This window comes from Lissotriton helveticus, chromosome 10, assembly GCF_964261635.1.
Source record: "Lissotriton helveticus chromosome 10, aLisHel1.1, whole genome shotgun sequence".
In the NCBI taxonomy this organism is placed as follows: domain Eukaryota; kingdom Metazoa; phylum Chordata; class Amphibia; order Caudata; family Salamandridae; genus Lissotriton; species Lissotriton helveticus.
In genome coordinates this window covers 575,625,203-575,644,454 of record NC_136071.1, presented here as the reverse complement: position 1 = coordinate 575,644,454, position 19,252 = coordinate 575,625,203, and the positions used below count along the sequence as shown (strand labels likewise).

The following is a 19,252-nucleotide window of genomic DNA, read 5'->3' as shown; positions in this document are numbered from 1 at the left end:
CAACAAACGACTGCAACGCATCCAAAACGCATCGGCACAACTGATCCTCAACGTACCACGCCACAGCCTCATCACCCCCCACCTGAGAAACCTGCACTGGCTACCCGTCAACAAGAGGACATCCTTCAAGCTCCTCTTCCACGCACACAAGACACTCCACAAGACCGGCCCAGCATACCTCAACAAACTACTTTCCTTCTACACCCTCAACCGCCAGCTCAGCTCCGCCGACCTCGGACTCTCCACCATCCCGCGCTGCCAAAAAAAACCCACAGGTGGGAGGTCCTTCTCCCACCTTGTCGCCAAGACCTGGAACACCCTCCCACTGAACCTACGACAGACCCAAGACCTGCTGACCTTCAGGAAGCTACTCAAGACCTGGCTGTTCAATCAGTAGAACTCCCTCCAAGTACCTTGAGACCCTCAAGGGTATGTAGTGCGCTCTACAAATGTTGTTGATTGAGGGTCACAAGTCACGGGGGCAGACCGCAGATCTTTTTAGCCGAAGAGCCAGGTCTTGAGGTTCTTCCAGAAGGTGTTCAGGGAGGGGGCACGTCTGATGCCTGCTGGTAGCTTGTTCCTGGACGCAATGTGAGAGCAGGATCTTCAGCCTGCTCTGTGGTTGCACAGGGATTCGGCCGTACGAGGTTGGAAGATCGGAGGTTTCTTTTGGGTATGTGAAAGTTTATTCTGTAGTTGAGGTATTTGGGTCTGCTGTGTAGGCATTTGTAGGCGCGAGTGAGTATTTTGAAAGTGACTCTTTAATCCACTGGGAGCCAATGGAGACTTTGCAGGTGTTTGCTGATGTTTGTGTCGGGTGATGCCAAAGACGAGTCTGGCGGCGGTGTTCTGTATTGTCTGGAGTTTGTGGAGTAGGGACTTGATACCGGCGTAGTGTGTTTCCATAGTCCAGTCTGCTGTTGATGAGTGCCAGGGTGACTGTCTTCCCAGACTCAGGGGGGATCCACTTGAAGGTCTTGTGGAGGATGCAGAGGGTGTTGAAGTAGCTGGAGGTGACTGCGTTGACCGGTCTCTTAATGGCGAGTGATAAGTCGAGTACGATGCCAAGCTTCTTGGCGTGGTCTGAGGGGGAAGTTGGGCTTCCAAGGGCGGTCGGTCACCAGATGCTGTCCCATGCAGAAGGGGCGGTACTGAGGGCTTCTGTCTTCTTGGCGTTGAGATTTAGGCAAGGCAGCTGTTGGTCATCCAGACTGCGACGTCTTGCATTCCTTTCTGGAAGTTGAGTTTGGCAGTAGTCAGGGAGAGGATGAGCTGGGTGTCGTAGGATACGATGTTGAGGCAGTTGTCGGAAGATGGCTGCGAGGGGGGCCATGTAGATGTTGAATAGGGTGGGACTCAGGGATGGACCCTGTGGGACTCCGCAGGTAATATTTGTGCGGTCGGAGAGGAAGTGTGGGAGTCTGATCCTTTGGCTTCTTCCGGTGAGGAATGATCAGATCCTGTCCAGGGCTGTTCCTCGTGTGCTTGTCATGTAGCTGGCCACTAGTGTGCGGTGGGAGACAGTGTCGAAGGACTCTGATAGGTCAGTTGCAGGAGAGTTTCTCATTGTGCATTTTACATTAAATCCCACACTGGCATCAGTGTGGGTTTAATGTGCTGAGAATTTTGATACCAAAACTTCCCAGTCTTCAGAGTAGCCATTATTGTGTTGTGAGCACCATATACTCTTAATGGCAGCACTGCATTTACAGTGCCCAGTAATGGAATTGGGCACTGTAGGGGTACAGGGCTCATGCACCTGTACCCTCACCACTGGCTTGGAGCACCTCATGCACCTGTACCCTCACCACTGGCATGGAGCACCAAGCTGGAGGGGTGACTGATGCATGCCAGGGCAGTGGTTTGTGTGCATGGCATACAGGGATGTGTGACATGTCAGCTCTTCACTTTGTTCTGCACCAAGACATGCAGCCCGCAAAGGCAGTGTGCAAGTGTCAGGGTACAACACCTCTAAGGGTGGCACAATAAGTGCTGCAGCCCTTGGAGGCGTTCTCTAGTCACAGTGCCCTGGGTACCTGTGGTACCTTTTACCAGGGGCTGAAATGTGGCCAGAGATGGCAATTGGGTTGAGGCTTCAATGCAGTTTTAGGGAAGGAACATAGGCCCCTGGGTACCTGATTAGCAGGAGCCCAGGGCACAGTCAGTCAAAGAACATCAGCAATTCAGCAAAAAGTGGGGGCATACCATGCAAGAAAGTGGGCACTTTCTCAGACCTGGTGGTTCAACTCCTGGCTGGTTCTCTTAACGCCAGGGCGGATGAACTCAGCCGCCTGTCCTTGATGAATCCCGAATGGCGTCTACACTCGGAGGTGGTGCAAGGTCTCTTTCAACAATGTGGAGAGCCTTTGTTAGATCTATTCGCCACCGAAGAGAACACAGTGTCAGCAATGTTGCTCTTTGGAATTTCCAAGGCGGCACTCGCTCGACAACGCTTTGTCGCGAGTGGATTTGCGGTCTGTTGTACGCCTTTCTGCCTATACCACTTCTGCCTAGAGTCCTGAAGATCAGACGCGACCGGGCCCGAGTCATTCTTGTGGCTCCGGATTGAACAAGAAGTCTGGTATCCCGAGCTGCTCAATGTGGCCACCGATCCTCCTATCAGACCCCTTCTTTGGGAGGATCTTCTGTCGCAGCATCTGGCGACGGTCCTCCACCTGAACCTGTCCAGTCTCCACCTCCTTACGTGGAGATTGAGCTACGGCAGTTGATGTCTATAGACCTGCCTCACAAAGTCTGTAACGTAATCTTGGCAGCCAGAGGTCCCTCCACAAAGACGGTATACGCCTGCATGTGGAACAAATTTGTGGCATGGTGCTCAGCAAAGGCTGTGGATCCCCTTTCTGCCCTCATCTCTGAAATAATCTTGTCGCTTCTCTCTTTAGCCCAGCAGGGCTCTGCTCTGGGCTCTATCAGGGGCTACCTTTCAGCCATCTCTGCTTTCCTTCGGCTGCCAGATCAGCCTTCTCTTTTCAAGTCCCCGGTTGTTAACCGTTTCTTGAAAGGCTTAAAGTATCTCTTTCCGTGAATGCCTTTCGTTATGCCTCAGTGGGACTTGAATCTTGAACTGACTTATTTGATGTGCGCTCCCTTTGAGGTGCTTCATAAGTGTCCTTTAGGTCTTTTAACTCTAAAGAATGCTTTCCTGGGAGCCATCACTTCTGCTAGAAGGGTGAGTGAGCTCCAGGCTCTTTCGTCAAAACCTCCTTTCTTTTCTGTTCATCCGTACAAGGTGGTTCTCTGGACCCGTCCATCCTTTCTTCCTAAGGTGGTCACTGCCTTCCACATCGGGCAGACCAATACTTTGCCCACCTTCTTTCCGCCTCCAAATCCTTGAAAGGATGAAGAGATGCTCCACCGTCTGGACCCAGAACGTGCGCGCTCCTATTTGGATCGCACAAAGCAGTTCTGGGTGGATGATCAACTTTTTGTTGGCTACCTGAGTGCGAAGAAGGGTCGAGCCGTACTCACACACCCTTTGCTGGCTAAAAAGGAGCCTCCAGTTGGGCTACGCGCTCACTCCACCAGGTGACGGCAGCCACTACTGCCTTGAGAAGAGGAGTGCCTCTGAATGACCTCTGTCAGGCGGCCATGTGGGCGTCGCTGCACATGTTCACCAAATACTTCTACCTTGACAGCCGAGTCCGGAGAGTCTGCTTCTTTGGCCGTTCAGTTCTCCAGGACTTTCTGGTGTGATCTTGGTTTGCAGACCCACCACCGGGGTTGGTATTGCTGGGGTATCTATTCGAAGGTGAGGAATCTATAACGTGTTTCTTTCATATGACCGTTACTTACCTTTGGTAACGATATATCTGTAAGAAACTAGTTATAGATTCCTTACCGCCCCACCAATCCTTCCCGTTCTGCGAACTGATTTTTAGGATTAAGGACATCGTTTCATGGCCCTAGTTTTGTGCACCAAGGGTCAGTGTCTTGCATGGCTCTGCGTTTCTGGTGCGGTACGTTGTGTACAGAACTGACGTCCGCGTGTTAGGGTTCCGACTAAGTCGCTAACGCAATGTCATTCCGGCGACTACGATGACCGACGCAGAGCCGACCGACGCGCAGAGGTACTGCTGACTAAAAAACTTGCCGGCTCCAGTCTGACACCTGGGGGTAATTCTAAGGTAAGGAATGTTATGTTATGTTATGTTATTAGTTTGTAAGAGCGCAACAGCTGCCCCAGCAAAGAGGCGTCCCGGCGCTAACGATCAATGAGGGTGGAATGGATGGAGCGTGCCAGACAGGGCACAGTCCCTAAGAGGAGGAGAACAGGAAGGTCTTCACAGCTTTACGAAAAGCAAGCAGATTCTCAATACCATGAATGGCAACCGGAAGGGAATTCCAGAGCCTGGCTCCCAGCACCCGAAAAGAGCGTCCACCCATACGGCAGAGCCTGCTCCTAGGGATGATTGCAAGGTGTTGACCAAGGGAGCGTAAATTACGATGCGGGACATAAGGAGCCAAAGGCGGGCGCAAAATGGCCGGGCTCTGAAGTTTAAGAATTTTAAAAGCCAGGCAAAGTGCCTTAAATTTAATACGGGATTCCACTGGAAGCCAGTGCAGTTTTTTAATCGTAGCTCTGGCAGAGCATCTCCGGGGAAGACCAACCAGGGTCCTAGCAGCCGAATTCTGAACTCTCTGAAAACTGGCTACTTCAGTTTTGTTGGCACCTAACAATAAGACACTGGCATAGTCTAGGCGAGACTAGAGGATTGCTTGGACCACAAGCTGACGCATGGCGGGTTCAAAGAAGCCCAAGATAGGGCGAAGGCTCCTTAATAGGCCTACACAAGTCGCTGCCACTCTCTTGGTATGGGTCTGGAGGCCCAATGAGGAATCCATCCAGACACCCAAGTTTTTTACTGAGGCCTTAGGAGCAGGCATCAGCCCTAAAGAGGGAGGCCACCAGTGTTCCTTTCACATGGTCATATTCTTCCCCAACAACAGAATCTCCGTTTTACCGGCATTAATCTGGAGGCAGTCGTTGGTCATCCAATGAGCAACTGCAGCTATTCCGTCCCTAAATCTTGTAGCAGCGACAGATGGACTCTCAGAGTGTGACGACCAGCTGAGTATCATCAGCATATGATACCAGCGTCAAGCCCCACTCACTGGCGATTGCAGCAAGCGGCTGCACATAAAGATTGAAAAGGGACGGGCTAAGCGCTGAGCCCTGGGGGACACCCTGGCCAATATGGTGAAATTTGGACAGGAAAGGAGGGGCAGTAACTCGAAAAGATCTGTCCTGAAGAAACGACCGGAACCATTCAAGGGCACGCTCCCTAATCCCAAATTCCTCCAGGCGGCAGAGCAGGATCCCATGCGACACCTTGTCAAAGGCAGCGCTGAGATCCAGCAGGATCAGCGCTGCACTCTGACCGGCGTCAAGGATCTCTCTGAGGTATTCGGTAGTAGCCATCTATAACTAACTAATGTTTCTTACAGATATATTGTTACCAAAGGTAAGTAACTTGTGCATCATTTCAATATTGTCATGTTGGCTAATACTATAAAGAATTTTAACTAGAATGTTAAGTCGAAGTTTATTATGTGTAACATTACATCTGATCATTAAATAAAAAGGTGCAATGAATGTTTTCTTCATCTCTGATGGATTAACTTTTTCATATATGAGCCCCCTGGCCAAAATAGTGGAGGAAACAGGGCTTTTAATGTTTTCCTACGCTGATGATTCCCAGCTGCTTTTTTCTTTATCAGCTGCAGATTCTGATAATTCCTCCACCCTACAACTCGGACTCTGTAAAATCGCCGACTGGATGCAAAAAAACTTCCTAAAACTTAACGGCGAAAAAACCGAGTTAATCGTGTTGGGCAAAAATAAAGAACTTTGGGGACCCCAACATTGGCCAACTGAAATGGGCACCCCCCCTACCCCGGTTACTCATGCTCGCAACCTGGGCGTCATTATTGACGACTCACTCAGTTTACATCAGCAAGCGGTAAAGACTTCAGCCACCTGCTTTGCCATATTAAAATGGCTAAAAAAGATCTGTTGGATGCTGCCTGAAAACACCAAGAAAACAGTTGTCAATGCCCTAATAACATCTAGGCTAGATTATGGCAACGTTTTGTACCTGGGGGCGAACAAAGCTACTGTCCGCAGGTTGCAATCAGTGCAAAATGCAGCAGCCAGACTTCTCTGTAAAATTCCCATCTCTACTCCAACCACTAAATACATCAGGAAGTTACACTGGCTAAAAATTGAAAACCGAGTTAAATTCAAATCTCTATGTTTTATGCACAGGATTTCCACCAACACCGCTCCTAAATATCTGCAAAACCTGGTGCGCCCCTACCGTCCTTCCAGATCTCTTCGGTCTTCCACGGCAAATCATTTTGAAATTCCAAGGACCAGGCTGTCACGCATGGGTGGCAAGTCCTTCTCATTCCTAGGACCTTCGCTCTGGAATTCAATGCCACATACATTGCGGTCTGAGTCGAATTACATCACATTCAGAAAAGCCTTAAAAACATGGCTCTTTAACATCTAGTTTCTGTAACCGCATTGCTATTGGGATCTGCCGCGCCGGGAAACCCTTTGTTGGGTAGCTGTGCGCATTACAAATGTAAACAAATAAAATAAATAAATTGAACAACACAAGTTACTGACCATAAGAACAAGGTGACTTAATTTCACATACTTGTACACTACTCCATGTTTAAATGTAAAGTATTTAAACCATTTACTCTGTTGAACCTTGCTATTGGCTGTGGCACATATTCAGTGTCCTCTTTCAAAGATTTGAATGCAGAAAAATTGTGACTAGTGGTAGACATTTAAATGTTTTAGTTCCTGGGTAAATATTGTAGCCAATCTATTTTGTCATATGTTAGTAAAATCCACCATTTAAGGTTGCATTTTGAAAACCGTTACTGTGTCCCCTAAATGTTTTTAAATGTGCATGCAAATAGGTACTACAGGTGTTTCCATTAGTCTGCATTTTAGAATGCGAGGTGTTAAGTAATAGTTTCTTTTTTATATGTTTTCTATAAAGCTTTATAATGTTCAATATTTGCCATTTGTTCTTTTCAGTATTTGAGTCATTCATAGACTATGTTGCTGTAGAACAGCTGGATGGGGATAACAAATATGATGCTGGAGAGCATGGCTTGCAGGTATGTATTTAATTGATCCGTTATAAGAGAAAGCATATGGATGTATTATCTACTGTTTCAGTAGGCATCATGAGAAGTGCAGGTTCTATGTCGAGAGACCTTGGATGATGAAGCCTCCTACAGGTGTGTGCTTTCCAATCATGTTGGGGGTTCCTTAAAGCTGGAATTTCCATTAGTTTTACATAGTTGGGACAAAACTAGGATGTATTCTGATTTGATGTACCTGAAAGTATCTTCAGCCTGAAACGTTTAATATGAAAATCTACTTTGCAGATAAGCTCATCTCGTAGTTGTAGGAAGCTGGCTCTATACTATACCACATTGAGGTATAGTGTGCAGAGGTTAGTTGAACCCCAAAGGCAGGTAGAGGTAAAAGTAGATAATACTTTACTCTTTATTTTGTTCATAGTGTGTGTAGGAGAGTGGGGTCTGCAATCCCATGGCCACCCCAGATTTTTTGCTTCACTGATTTACGACTTTCCTTGGCTGTGGGCCTGCTAATCAGACCCACAGCCTAGCTGTTCTCTCTCTAAAAATACAACCATGTACCCTAGGTGCATTTACCAATTGGTACTGGGCCACCTTATCAGTCCCTGTACAGTATACCTTAGGTATCCAGGGCATAGGTGTACCCAGGGCCTACCAGGGGCTGAAGCATGCATTATGCCACCCCTGGCTGGCCATCTAAACAGACACAACTGGCTGCACGACAGCTGGGGCAAGGTGGTGTAATCACCCTTTGCTTTAGATATAGTCCCCTATATCTAAACCTAAAATGGACACATATATTCCTATCAGTCACTCCTAGAGAAGGCCTTATCAATCCTGAAGGCAGAGTGCTTGGAATTATGTGAGATGGTGCTCTGGCATGAGCTGAGCCCGTTTGCAGCTTGCGGAACCAAGTCCTAATAGCTGTTCCATGATAACGCTATACCATATACTCTTAAGTGCATTATAATCCTCGCGGTTAAATGCTAACTCTGGTATAACATTATCAAAACATGTCGAGTAAGGTGTCATACGAATTGGAATACTACCCCCTCGCCAATTCTGGCGACGGGGGTAGCATTCCACCCTTCTAGAGGGACACGACATGTAACTGTGAACCCCGGTTAAAGTTAACTCGAGCCTCAGCATCACAAGATGGATGCTGCCACCACAGACACAAGTCTGACCTCCTGCTGCTGGGAGTCCTTCCAGCGAGGGAGGCTCAGACAAAGGGTTTCCTGCCTTGGGAGGTGCTAGCACCACCCCAGACAGGATTTTGTGTATTAGGTAAGCCAAGGCTGAAAGGAATGAGACATGCCTGGGGCACACAAGGTGCCCTGTGCATACACCGGTTCCAACCAGTTGCTGGGTCACTCCAGCCCCAGCTCTGGCGGGAAACCGGACAAAGGATAGGGGGTGTAACCACCCACCTTCCTGGTCCCACCCAGGGGAGGGACCTAGTCATAGTGCAGCCCCCTTTAGCTGAATAAAGGTAGGAGCTGGTCCCATTCCCAGTTAGATTAATCTTGACAACTTCCACGAAGAAACTCTTGACCTTCGACCTCCTGAACATCAGAAGACTGAAGAATCTCCCCTATGGTCAGGGAGTGACCATCCTGCTTCGCAGGCACCATCAAGCTCCTGTGCGGTTTGCTGCAAGTCCTTCCTTCCCGGAATCTGACGACCCAGCTCAACGAGACCCGGACCTCCAGACCCCTCTGACCTCTATCCACATCCACAGCACAGCTGGGACCCGTGGGTGCGACGAGCAACGTGGAGACGGCCATCTTGAAGAAACCTGCACAGTGCTTCCAGCACGACCTCCGAGGGACCCTCGAGTAAGTGCATCGGGGACTGAGAAGCCCCACACCGACACAGCACCTGCATCAAAGACCAGCCCCCCAGCCTCCACGAGATCTGCGTGGGGCCCTTTTGCCTGGTTGCTGTCTTTCCTGTTGTCTGGTCACTTGCCGGCTGGCTCGTGACCTCTGAGACGACGACCCGAAGATTTCAGCACTGCTAGTCTGGTCCCCCAGACTGGCCCTTGCTTCCTTGTGAAAGAGAAGCACCCCGGACCCTCCTGGTCCGCACCAGACGCCATCTTTGTTCCACCGCGTGGCTTGCACTAGCCAAGGCCTGTTGACCAGATCGACCATCCAACACCGCCATCAGCAGCAGACTACGTGGGACAGCTCGTGCCTCCAGCCTGGTCGTAAAGAACAGCTCCTGGTCCGCGCAGCTACAGAGAGAAGCGACCCTTCCTTCCCCTGAACGCGGCGACAGCATCTGGTTCCCTCCTGGTTCCAGCACCGTCACTGGCTAGTGACCAAGACTCTGTCCCCTTCCTTTTCAGGACTTCCTTCTTCCTAGTTCCATCCTTGGAACCACCGGACTCCACCATCTGGCTGCCTGCCAGCAACTCTTTGTTTCAGGCATCACCGGGAGCAACGCAGCGAACCCGACACCACTTCAGCCCTATGCACCCGCAGCCTGTGGATTAGGTAACTAAAGCTTCTAGGTGCTGAAGTCAGTGTCCACTATCCTAGTGTCCAGGTCCACTGTTGTTTTCCCTCCATCCAGCCGGGTTCGTCCGGAATCCGTAACTTTGTAAACTGTAGTCTCCATAGACGTTGGTACGCATCCCGCGTGAGAGTTTCCACTCTGCACGTGAGTCCCGTGGGCCTCCTGCTCCTTACTTAACCTAGTTCGTAGCGTAGCCCCAGCGATCCTCCAGCCTCTGCATCTCCTTACAGTTCTTTCCTTTCTCGCATTCCATTGTTTTTAGTATATGGTTTGTCGTGCCCCTAAGGCACATGTGTAAATATTGTGCTAACTCGTATTTCCTTCTTAGTATTGTCATGTGCTTAGCCCTCTGATCTCATAAAGAGTTCAGAGGTGTTGTTATTAATAAATATATTGTTTATTTTCATAACCTGTGTGGTGCCCTTTCATCTGGTATTCAAGGGGTTATATTGTGGTAAAACAGCTGGCTTCACATGCCAAAAGAGTTTAGCCTGAGACTGCTTTGTCCATGCTACCATTAGGATAGCTGGTCTATAAGGTTGACTTACAACCAATCACCATAAGGGTTGTTTGGACTGATACAAGGTGATCACTAGACCTAGTGAGCATCATATATCAGGCCAACTTCCCACAGTGTGGGCAAGCAATAAAGCTTTATCCGAGGGTGTAGTGTTAAGCATTTAAAAAAAAAAAAAAAAAATTATTGTCCTCATTTGCCTCTTTCAAAGAGTAGGAAAGAGATAGCCATTTCACTTACACCAGTGTAATAGAAAGAAAACATGCCTTTTGTACAAATGTGCAGGAAGCGGGAGGAGAAAGAGAGGGGAGGTGTCAGCTTCAAACTCGTATCTGCCCTGGCCAAGAAGCCTAGCCCTTCCTTCTCAACTTCCCTCCGGCAGACCAGCTGTACTGGGCAGATCGGGCATAATCATTGGACATCAGTATTTGTCTGTTGCTCACACCACTTAAAAACCGGAGACCAGAACTTATGTTTTTTAAACACCCTTATATCTAAACAGGCCACATACTTAACAGATGACAGCCAATCCAGAAACTGGGAGGGGAGATCGATATCCATTGTTTACAAATTTCCCTGCGTGCCAGCAGCATGGAATAAAAGAACAGCCTTGCCTTCTCTTCTGAATATCCTGTAAGCGATTCTTCATAGCCAAAAATGATAAAGAACGCTTACCTTAATGTCCGTCCCTAGCATAGAGGACAGTGCCTTACTCACATCAGACCAGAAGAGCTGGATCTCGGGGCAGTGTACAAACATATGCACATCATCCTCTTTCAGACTACCACACTGTGGGCACGCCACATCACCTCCTCTCCCGAACTTCGACAACCTCTGTGGCGACCAGTACGCTCTGTGGAGGGAGAAAAGGTGGTTTCTTCTTAGGTGCGCAGGTTTTACAATTTTAAAAAGTCTAGATATTGATACTTGCCATTTATTTTCCAATGAAGACTCCGGCAAGCATCTTCCCCATAATTCCGTAGGTAGTGAGAAGTCACCATCTTCCAGTTCGACCAGCCGCCAATAAATCGTCGCCAACTCTTTCTTATTAGGTGATCCATCCAGAAGTCTGTCTTCTAATTCATTTATAGTTCCAATCCCGACACGGGAGTCTTGGAACCAGCTCCGCATTTGTAGATATTTGAACCTGGATATTTTCCGGCCGGATAAAAGGTTGCACGTCTCCCAACTAATTAGTTGCATATCAACTGTAATATCGTTCCAGCTCATTAGACCTGCTTCTTTCAACGGTTTGGCTAAAGCGTCTTTCGCCCACTCAGGTGATCCTGGTGAATCCTAGATGGGGGCCATTGATCTATAATATATTTTAAGATCTTTTCTGACCCTGAACAGGTTTCAGCCAGGCCCCTTAGAATCTTCAGCCTAACTTTTTGAAAATATTTGGAGTCTGCATACTTGAACATAAAGCCTTGGCCGCCTCCCAACTCCTGTGTTGTCATGACTCCCAACATTCTCCCGATTTCAGATAGTGTAGGTATATTCAGTAACATTTTCCCATTCTTTTATTAAGAGGCCCAAGAATAAAAAAGCAGGTTTGACAAAGCTAAGCCACCTTTCACCACCCTCCTCCTTAATATTTTCCAAGCTATCCTTGAACCATTGCTTGACCAAATAAAACTAGTGATCTGGCCTTGTAGTTTCCTCAGCATATCACTCTCAAAGGGAAGTGGAATAGAGTCAAACAGAAATGTTAACTTTGGGAGGATCATTATTTTTATTAGGTTGACCCGTCCCAGTAGAGTGAGTTGGAGATGTCCCCACATTTTTAAAAGCCCACTAATCTTTCTTCGCCTTTTCAAAATTTATTTTTGGAAAGTTTGGAAATATCCTGCAGGATCGTAACCCCCAGATATATCATTACTTCCTTTTTAACAACTTCCCCTGGCTCTACATTCCAACACATGATTTCAGTCTTACTTTTATGTATATCATAACCTGATACTTTCCCGAAGTCAGCTGTGATTATCATAATTCGATTTAAGGTAGCTTGGATATTCAGTGAATTGATAAGGATATCATCCGCGTATAGGCCTAGTTTCCTGCTCCAGCCCTGAAATTGGAACGGTATGATCTCAAGGTCCTCCCTTAGTTTTCTGGCTAGGGGCTCTATGTATAAATTAAACAAGAGTGGTGATAAAGTACACCCCTGCCTAGTGCCTCTACCAATAAGGACCGGGGCCGTCAAGGAGCCATTAATCAATAATCTGGCTTTTGGTGCACTATACAATGCATTCAATGCTCTACTTAAGTTCCGACCCAGGTTAGCAGCCTTCACCACCGCCTGCAAAAAGGCCCAGTTAACCCGATCAAAGGCCTTAGTAGCATCTAACGCTATGACCGCAAGTGGGAGCCCATAAGTAGAGGCAAGATCTATCGACCCTATCAAGGAAAAAGTAAGCTCCTTTAAGGATCTCCGGCGAATAAAACCTTTTTGGTCTGAATGAATCAGATCCGCAATGGGACCGTTCAATCTATCGGCCAATACCTTAGCGAAGATCTTATAATCACAGTTTAATAAGGATATTGGCCGATATGATTCGCAATTGGTCGGATTTTTGCCAGGCTTCAGGATTAGGGAAATTTGCCTCTGTCCATGAAGCTGGCATTTCTGCCCCATTAATGAAAAAGCTGTTAAAAATTTCTAAGAGTATAGGTTTTAATGTGTTAGCCAGGGCTTTATAAACCTCAAGAGGCAAACCGTCTGGGCATGGAGCCTTTCCTTTCTTTCCATGTCTTAAAACCAAGTCAATTTTTTCCTCCCCAATTGCCTGATTTAAACACCTGCATTTCTCATCTTCAAGTGACTCTCCTAAATTCTGACCTAGCCAAGCTTCAATATCATCTTGAGAGGTGTTTTGATCTTCCTGGTACACCTGGCAATAATAATTATAATAAACTTGTTCGATCTCATCGTCACAGATGAGAGCCTTTGTGCTATCACACTTAAGCTGGTTGATTCTATTTCTCCCCTGCTCTTTTCTCGCCTTCCAGGCAAGCAGTTTGCTACAGCCTTCGCTGTATTCAAAATGAGCAAGCTTGCTTGCGTCCCATTTTTTCCTCACCCTTTCATGTAGAATTGTCGTAAGGCTAACTTTGACCTCCTGTAGTTTTTGCAATAAATTCTCCCTAGCTTCTTCCTCCAGCGTGGGATCTGACAAATCCTTCTAAAAAATCAGGCTTGTTTCTCTAATTCATACACTTCATAAAAACCCCGCCTCCTTCCGGCCGCTATTGTCCCTAATCTACCTCTAAGAAATGCTTTATAGGCATCCCAGATAATTCCATGAGGATGAGCCTTGATTAAAATGAAAAAACTCTTCCGTTTCTCTAATGAGTCTCTATCACCTCCTCCTGGAGAATAGTGCGGTCAAGGCTCCATCTAGATTGAGAAGTTTTATCATATAGTTTTAAATGCAAAATTACAGCCGAGTGGTCAGACAAATGAACACCCACATGTTCAGTCTTTTCAATCCATTTAGTCAGGCTGCTATCAGTGAGAAAGTAGTCTATCCTTGACTGGTGCCTATATTTCTGATTATAAAAAGTGAAACCCTTTCTCTGCCCTGCCTTCTGCCTCCAGACATCGCAGAGGCCCAGCTGACTCATAATTGTTTGATAAACATAGACATCTTTTGATTAACTCGGGCTCTACAACGCAAAGTCCTGTCTAAATTATAATCTCAGACCGCATTAAGGTCCCCTGCCATGATGATTGGGTCTGTAGACTCTACCATTGTCTATAAAACACCCCCCAAGGGGGAAACATCATCCTGTTAGGGCCATAGTATCCTACAAAAGTAAAGGCACAGCCTGAGACCTTTGCCTTAACCACAGCCATCTCCCAGATGCATCTGAACTATGTGCTTCCAAAACCACTTGCAACTCTCTCTTTACTACAATTGCAACGCCTTTTGTTACAGCCAAGTGAGATGTACAAACAACTTGGGAGACCCAACTTTGGCGGCTAAAAAGATCTAAACACTCTTTCTCTGGTAAGTGTCTCCTGCAGTATCAGTATCTGGGCTGGGCAGTCTTAAGTATTGTAGGATTCTATCCTTCCTCCCTCACACCCTAAGACCATTAACATTCCAAGAGGATTTTTATTACTTTTCTTCTCTTCTCATCCATTACTCTTGAAGCCTACAAGATTTTTTTGCAGAACCATGAGGCATCTGAGTTTTTTTTCCATTTTTTCCCACTGCTCCCCACCCTGTGCTCCCCTGAAGCCCCCCTCCCTGGAAAAACCCTCCCCAACTATTACATGGCACAAGGCCATATGGACGATCTCCCTTTGGGACGTGCGTGCATATAAAAAAAACCAATAAAAGTCCTCCCTTTAAGCTATAACTTTTCCTACAGTTGAGTTCGCCAAATTCTATAGCAAACAAGGGGCCTCACAGTATTAGTTTGGCAACATGAGTTTATCTATATGAGTAAAGGAACTCAGAAGCCTGAGGCCTAAGGTCTAGAGGTACTGGTGCTCTAACGTCCTGCTTGGAGATTTTTAATAAAGTCATCCAACTTTTCTACTGAATGGAAGATATGCATCTTATTGTTTAGCATGACCTTCAGATATGCGGGGAATATTAACTGAACTGAAGCACCTAGGCGTTTAAAACTGTCGATCCTCTGCCCCATCTCACACTGCCTGTTGGAGGTGGTAGCAAAGACATCAGATCTTATCTCATACCGGGCTCCCTCTACCTCGATGAATTTCATCCCCAAGGCTTTTGAAAGTACTTGTTCGAGGCATGTGGGCTGCTGAATTCATATCTGTGCATAGATCGCCGCCTAGTGTTGGGTCCGGAAGATTGCACTTTGTTGTCCTGGAAGAGTCTTCGAAGTATCATGAGGTAGGTGACTCCTCCCCTGGACTACAGTGCGCATGGGCATCCTTTCCATGCTCAGATTGTTTTTTTCCGCCATTGGGTTCGGATGCAAACTCCTATACTCCAACTCTGAATCGAAACAAAACTTTTCTAAATGCCAAAAGGCCTTCGACTTCGTCGGTATTGTTCCGTTCGGTACCTCTCTACTCTATACAACCTTCCATCTCGAATCTGTCGTCGACGCGGGCTGTTGGGCCTTTTAGACGCCACGTGAGCCGACCGTTGATGAAAAGAAGCCCCTTCAAAAGGTGCCCACAATGCAACTCAAAGTTCCCCCATACTGACACACTCAGTATGCAACAAGTGCCTTTCCCCAGACCATAGGGAAGAAACCTGCCCGGCCTGCTCCCAGTTCCGATCGGAAAAAACTATACGGATCCGAAGGGCCGCTAGGCAAGAAATGCAGTGACAGGCACCGGAACCCGTCAACATCTTCGATGATGACCAGGATCTACCGGACGCTCACGACTCGAACCTAGAGATCGTCACAGTCGAAGACTACTCCGACGACGAACTACCGTCGGGCCAAATCGTGAGTACACTGCCCCCGAAACCAATTGACCCCTCGCCAAAGGCTCCGGTCGAGGCATCGCCAACAGGCCTTAGCCAAGATCAAAAAAGACATTTGACAGCCCCGCCTTCCGGCTCGGCTCCGAAACCGAAACCTTCAGAAACCCCAGGGCCCAGTACCATCGCCCCGAAGAAGGTTCCAGAGCCAAAGAAGGTTACCGACCCAAAGGGCGTCGATCCAAAAAAGGCCGCACAGGTAAAGACTGTCGAGCCAAAAAGACTGTCGACCCCGCAAAGGCCGCTCAGCCAAAAGCCGTCTACCCCAGAAGATTGTTCGACCCGAACAAGGGCACGCAACCAAAGGGCGTCGAACCGAGGAAGGTCGCCGACCCGACCAAGCCTGCGGTTCCAAAAACCGTCGACCCGGCATCCGGTGCCGTACCGAAGCCATCGAAGCCGGACAAACCTGTCGACTCAAAAGTAACAGCTCCGAAGACACCGGTCGATCCGAAAAAGACCATCGATCCGGTGAAAGACACGCACCCAAAAAGCCTACGGAGCACAAACAATGTGTCGACCCGAAAGTTCCTGTCGACCCGAAACAACGAGTTGAGCCCAAATGAGGGCCCGAGCTGTAAAAATCAAGCAAAACACCAAAGGTCGTCGACAAACCTGCCTCTGTCGACCCGAAAAGGCCCAAGCCTAAGCCCAGGACTGTAGAGGAAGAACTATTCCACCCAGATCCATCTGAGGACCAAGCAAAGATTTACATTAACCCAGACACTGGTAAAGTTACCATCCTGCATAGGAAAAAGAGACCTTTGGACTTTGCACCTGAATCACCTATCCCACTCAAGAAAAAGGACTTTGGGACTTCCCCCACTAGGCCCTCACTCCCTTTTCAACCTATCATGCCCCACACACCACTTGCACCTACCTCACCTTCTAACATTGATAACGATGAGGGGGACACAGGGTATGAACCACAGCCCCTATATGACTTTCCTCAAGATCCAGATCAAGAGGAACCCTGGGAGGAGCCAACAGACCCTTATGATACACATCATATCCCTGATGTGCCCACTTACCCTACGAAACCACCACCCACTGATGACACAGTAGTATTTAACCAATTCATAGACAGGGCAGCATAGTTCCACAACGTGGACATGCACAGTGACCCTGTAGAAGAGAACTTTCTCTTTGACACCTTCACTACTGCAGAGAAGAGTGTAAAACACTTCCAATGCTAAAGGGCGTTCTAAAACATGCACCTGACATATTTAAGGACACAGCCAGGGCACGGGTAATCAATCCCAGAATAGAAAAAAAGTATAGACCGGCTCCTACAGACCCCACCTATATCAAGGGTCAGCTGCCACTAGACTCCCTAGTGGTTGCTAATGCACGAAAAAGAGCCAACTCCCAGACTACAGGGGAAGCACCTCCCCCTGATAAGTCCAAAATCCTAGAGGCTTCGGGCAAAAGGGTAGCAGCACAGGCATCCAATTCTTGGAGAATCGCTAACACACAGGCACTACTGGCTCGTTACGATAGAGCACATTACGATCAGCTAGAAAGCCTTATGCAACATTTGCCCAAGCCGTTTAAAGCACAAGCAAATTATCTCATCCAGGAGGGAAAGTTCATCTCCAGCGCCTCCATTAAATGTGCACTGGACGCTGCAGACACCGCAGCTAGGTCCATTAATACTAGTGTCCTCCTCCGCAGACATGCATGGCTGAGGGTTTCCGGCTTCAAAAATAAAGTCCAGTCCACCATTCTAAACCAACCAGTTAACTCAGACTTTTTATTTGGTCCTGCGGTAGACACCATCTTGGACAAAATGAAAAAGGACACAAACAGCAAAATCCATGGGTGCACTGCAATTTCTGCAACATAGGGGCTCCTTTCGGCGCTCCTCACACAGAGCAAATTCACGAGGAAATGCCTCACAAACATCTACCTCCTACAAGAATAACACACAAGGTTCCTTCACAAAGAACACTAACAGGGGTGGTTACAGAGGTAACAATCCTAAGGGAAGGGGGCGGGGAGGTAATAACACCAGAGCCTCCGCCGCCACAAAACAGTGACTTCATTACGCTGCCTCCGGAACACTTAACTCCAGTCGGAGGCAGACTACAACAGTTCCTACCTGTCTGGCACACTATCACCACAGACAGGTGGGTGAGAGAAATTATCCAGTCTGGTTATTGCCTAGAACTGACTTCTACGCCACCAAACATACCACCCAGACATCGTCCTATGTCCATAGAACACATCACCCTACTTCAACAGGAGGTCAAAAGCATGCTGGAGAAGGGGGCCTTAGAGCCAGTCCCTTTCCACCAGCAAGGGACAGGAGTATACTCCCTATACTTCCTTATTCCCAAGGAGGACGGTTCCCTCAGACCAATATTGGACGTCAGACCCCTAAATCAATATATTCTATCGGAGCACTTCCATATGATCACACTACAGCAAGTGCTCCCATTGCTACCACAAGGAGATTTCCTAGCAACACTAGACATCAAAGATGCGTACTTTCACATACCCATCCATCCAGCCCACAGAAAATACCTCAGGTTCACCTTAGAAGGGCAACACTACCAATTCAAGGTTTTGCCTTTCGGGGTTACCACGGCTCCAAGAGTCTTTACGAAATGCTTAGCCACAGTAGCAGTGCATCTCAGAAGGCAACACGTCCATGTGTACCCTTATCTTGACGATTGGCTAATACAAGCAAAGTCGTACCAAGAGTGTGCAACACACACGTCCTAAACTATCCAGTTGCTGCACAGCATAGGCTTTTCAGTCAACTACACAATCGCATCTGCAACCTTCCCACGTACAGCAATACCTGTGAGCCACTCTAAATACCTCAGTGGCAAAGGCATATCCAAACACAGCAAGGATAGCCAGCATGCAGACACTCATTTGCAAATTCCAGCCAGAACACTACCTGCCAGCTCAAGTCTTCATGCAGCTCATAGGCATGATGGCCTCCTGCATATTCATTGTCCCCCATGCCAGACTTCAGATGCGCCCGTTACAGGAATGCTAGCAAGGCAATGGAACCAGGCTCGTGGACAACTAAAAGACCTAGTGTTGGTGGACAGTCGCGCTCACAACTTTCTGCAGTGGTGGAACCCACAAAACCTTTCCAAAGGGCGACTGTTCCAAGAGCCAGTTCCACAACAAGTACTAACAGCGGACGCATCACCGACAGGCTGAGGAGCCCATCTCCTCCAATACACACGGTACAAGGGCTCTGGAAAACCAAACAGAAAAAATGGCATATCAACCAACTAGAGTTGCTAGCGATATTCCTAGCCCTAAAAGCCTTTCAAAAATACGTGTACAACAAGACTGTGTTGATCCGGACGGACAACATGACTGCAATGTACTATTTACAAAAACAGGGGGGGACGCACTCTCCACAGCTGTCCCAGCTGGCGCAGAGCATATGGAAGTGGGCGATCCCAAAGAACATCTTTCTCCTAGCAGAACACCTTCCAGGGAAGGACAGTCAGATTGCCGACCTGCTCAGCAGGCACAGCCAACAAATACACGAATGGGAGATTCACCCTCAGGTTCTCCAGCCATTATTTGAGGAATGGGGTCACCCAGAGGTAGACCTGTT

The 19,252-nt window shown here is 47.9% G+C and overlaps 1 protein-coding gene across 4 annotated transcripts in view; it reads left to right on the top strand.

Moving 5' to 3' along the window:
- Positions 1-19,252, top strand: part of USP7 (ubiquitin specific peptidase 7) — a 1,709,027-nt gene that overhangs the window by 645,471 nt on the left and 1,044,304 nt on the right. For all 4 annotated transcript variants that reach the window (XM_078663105.1, XM_078663106.1, XM_078663108.1 and 1 more), the window contains one exon: positions 7,076-7,158. In XM_078663105.1, coding sequence (XP_078519231.1) covers positions 7,076-7,158 — 83 coding nt within the window. The remainder of the gene's footprint in view (positions 1-7,075; positions 7,159-19,252) is intronic.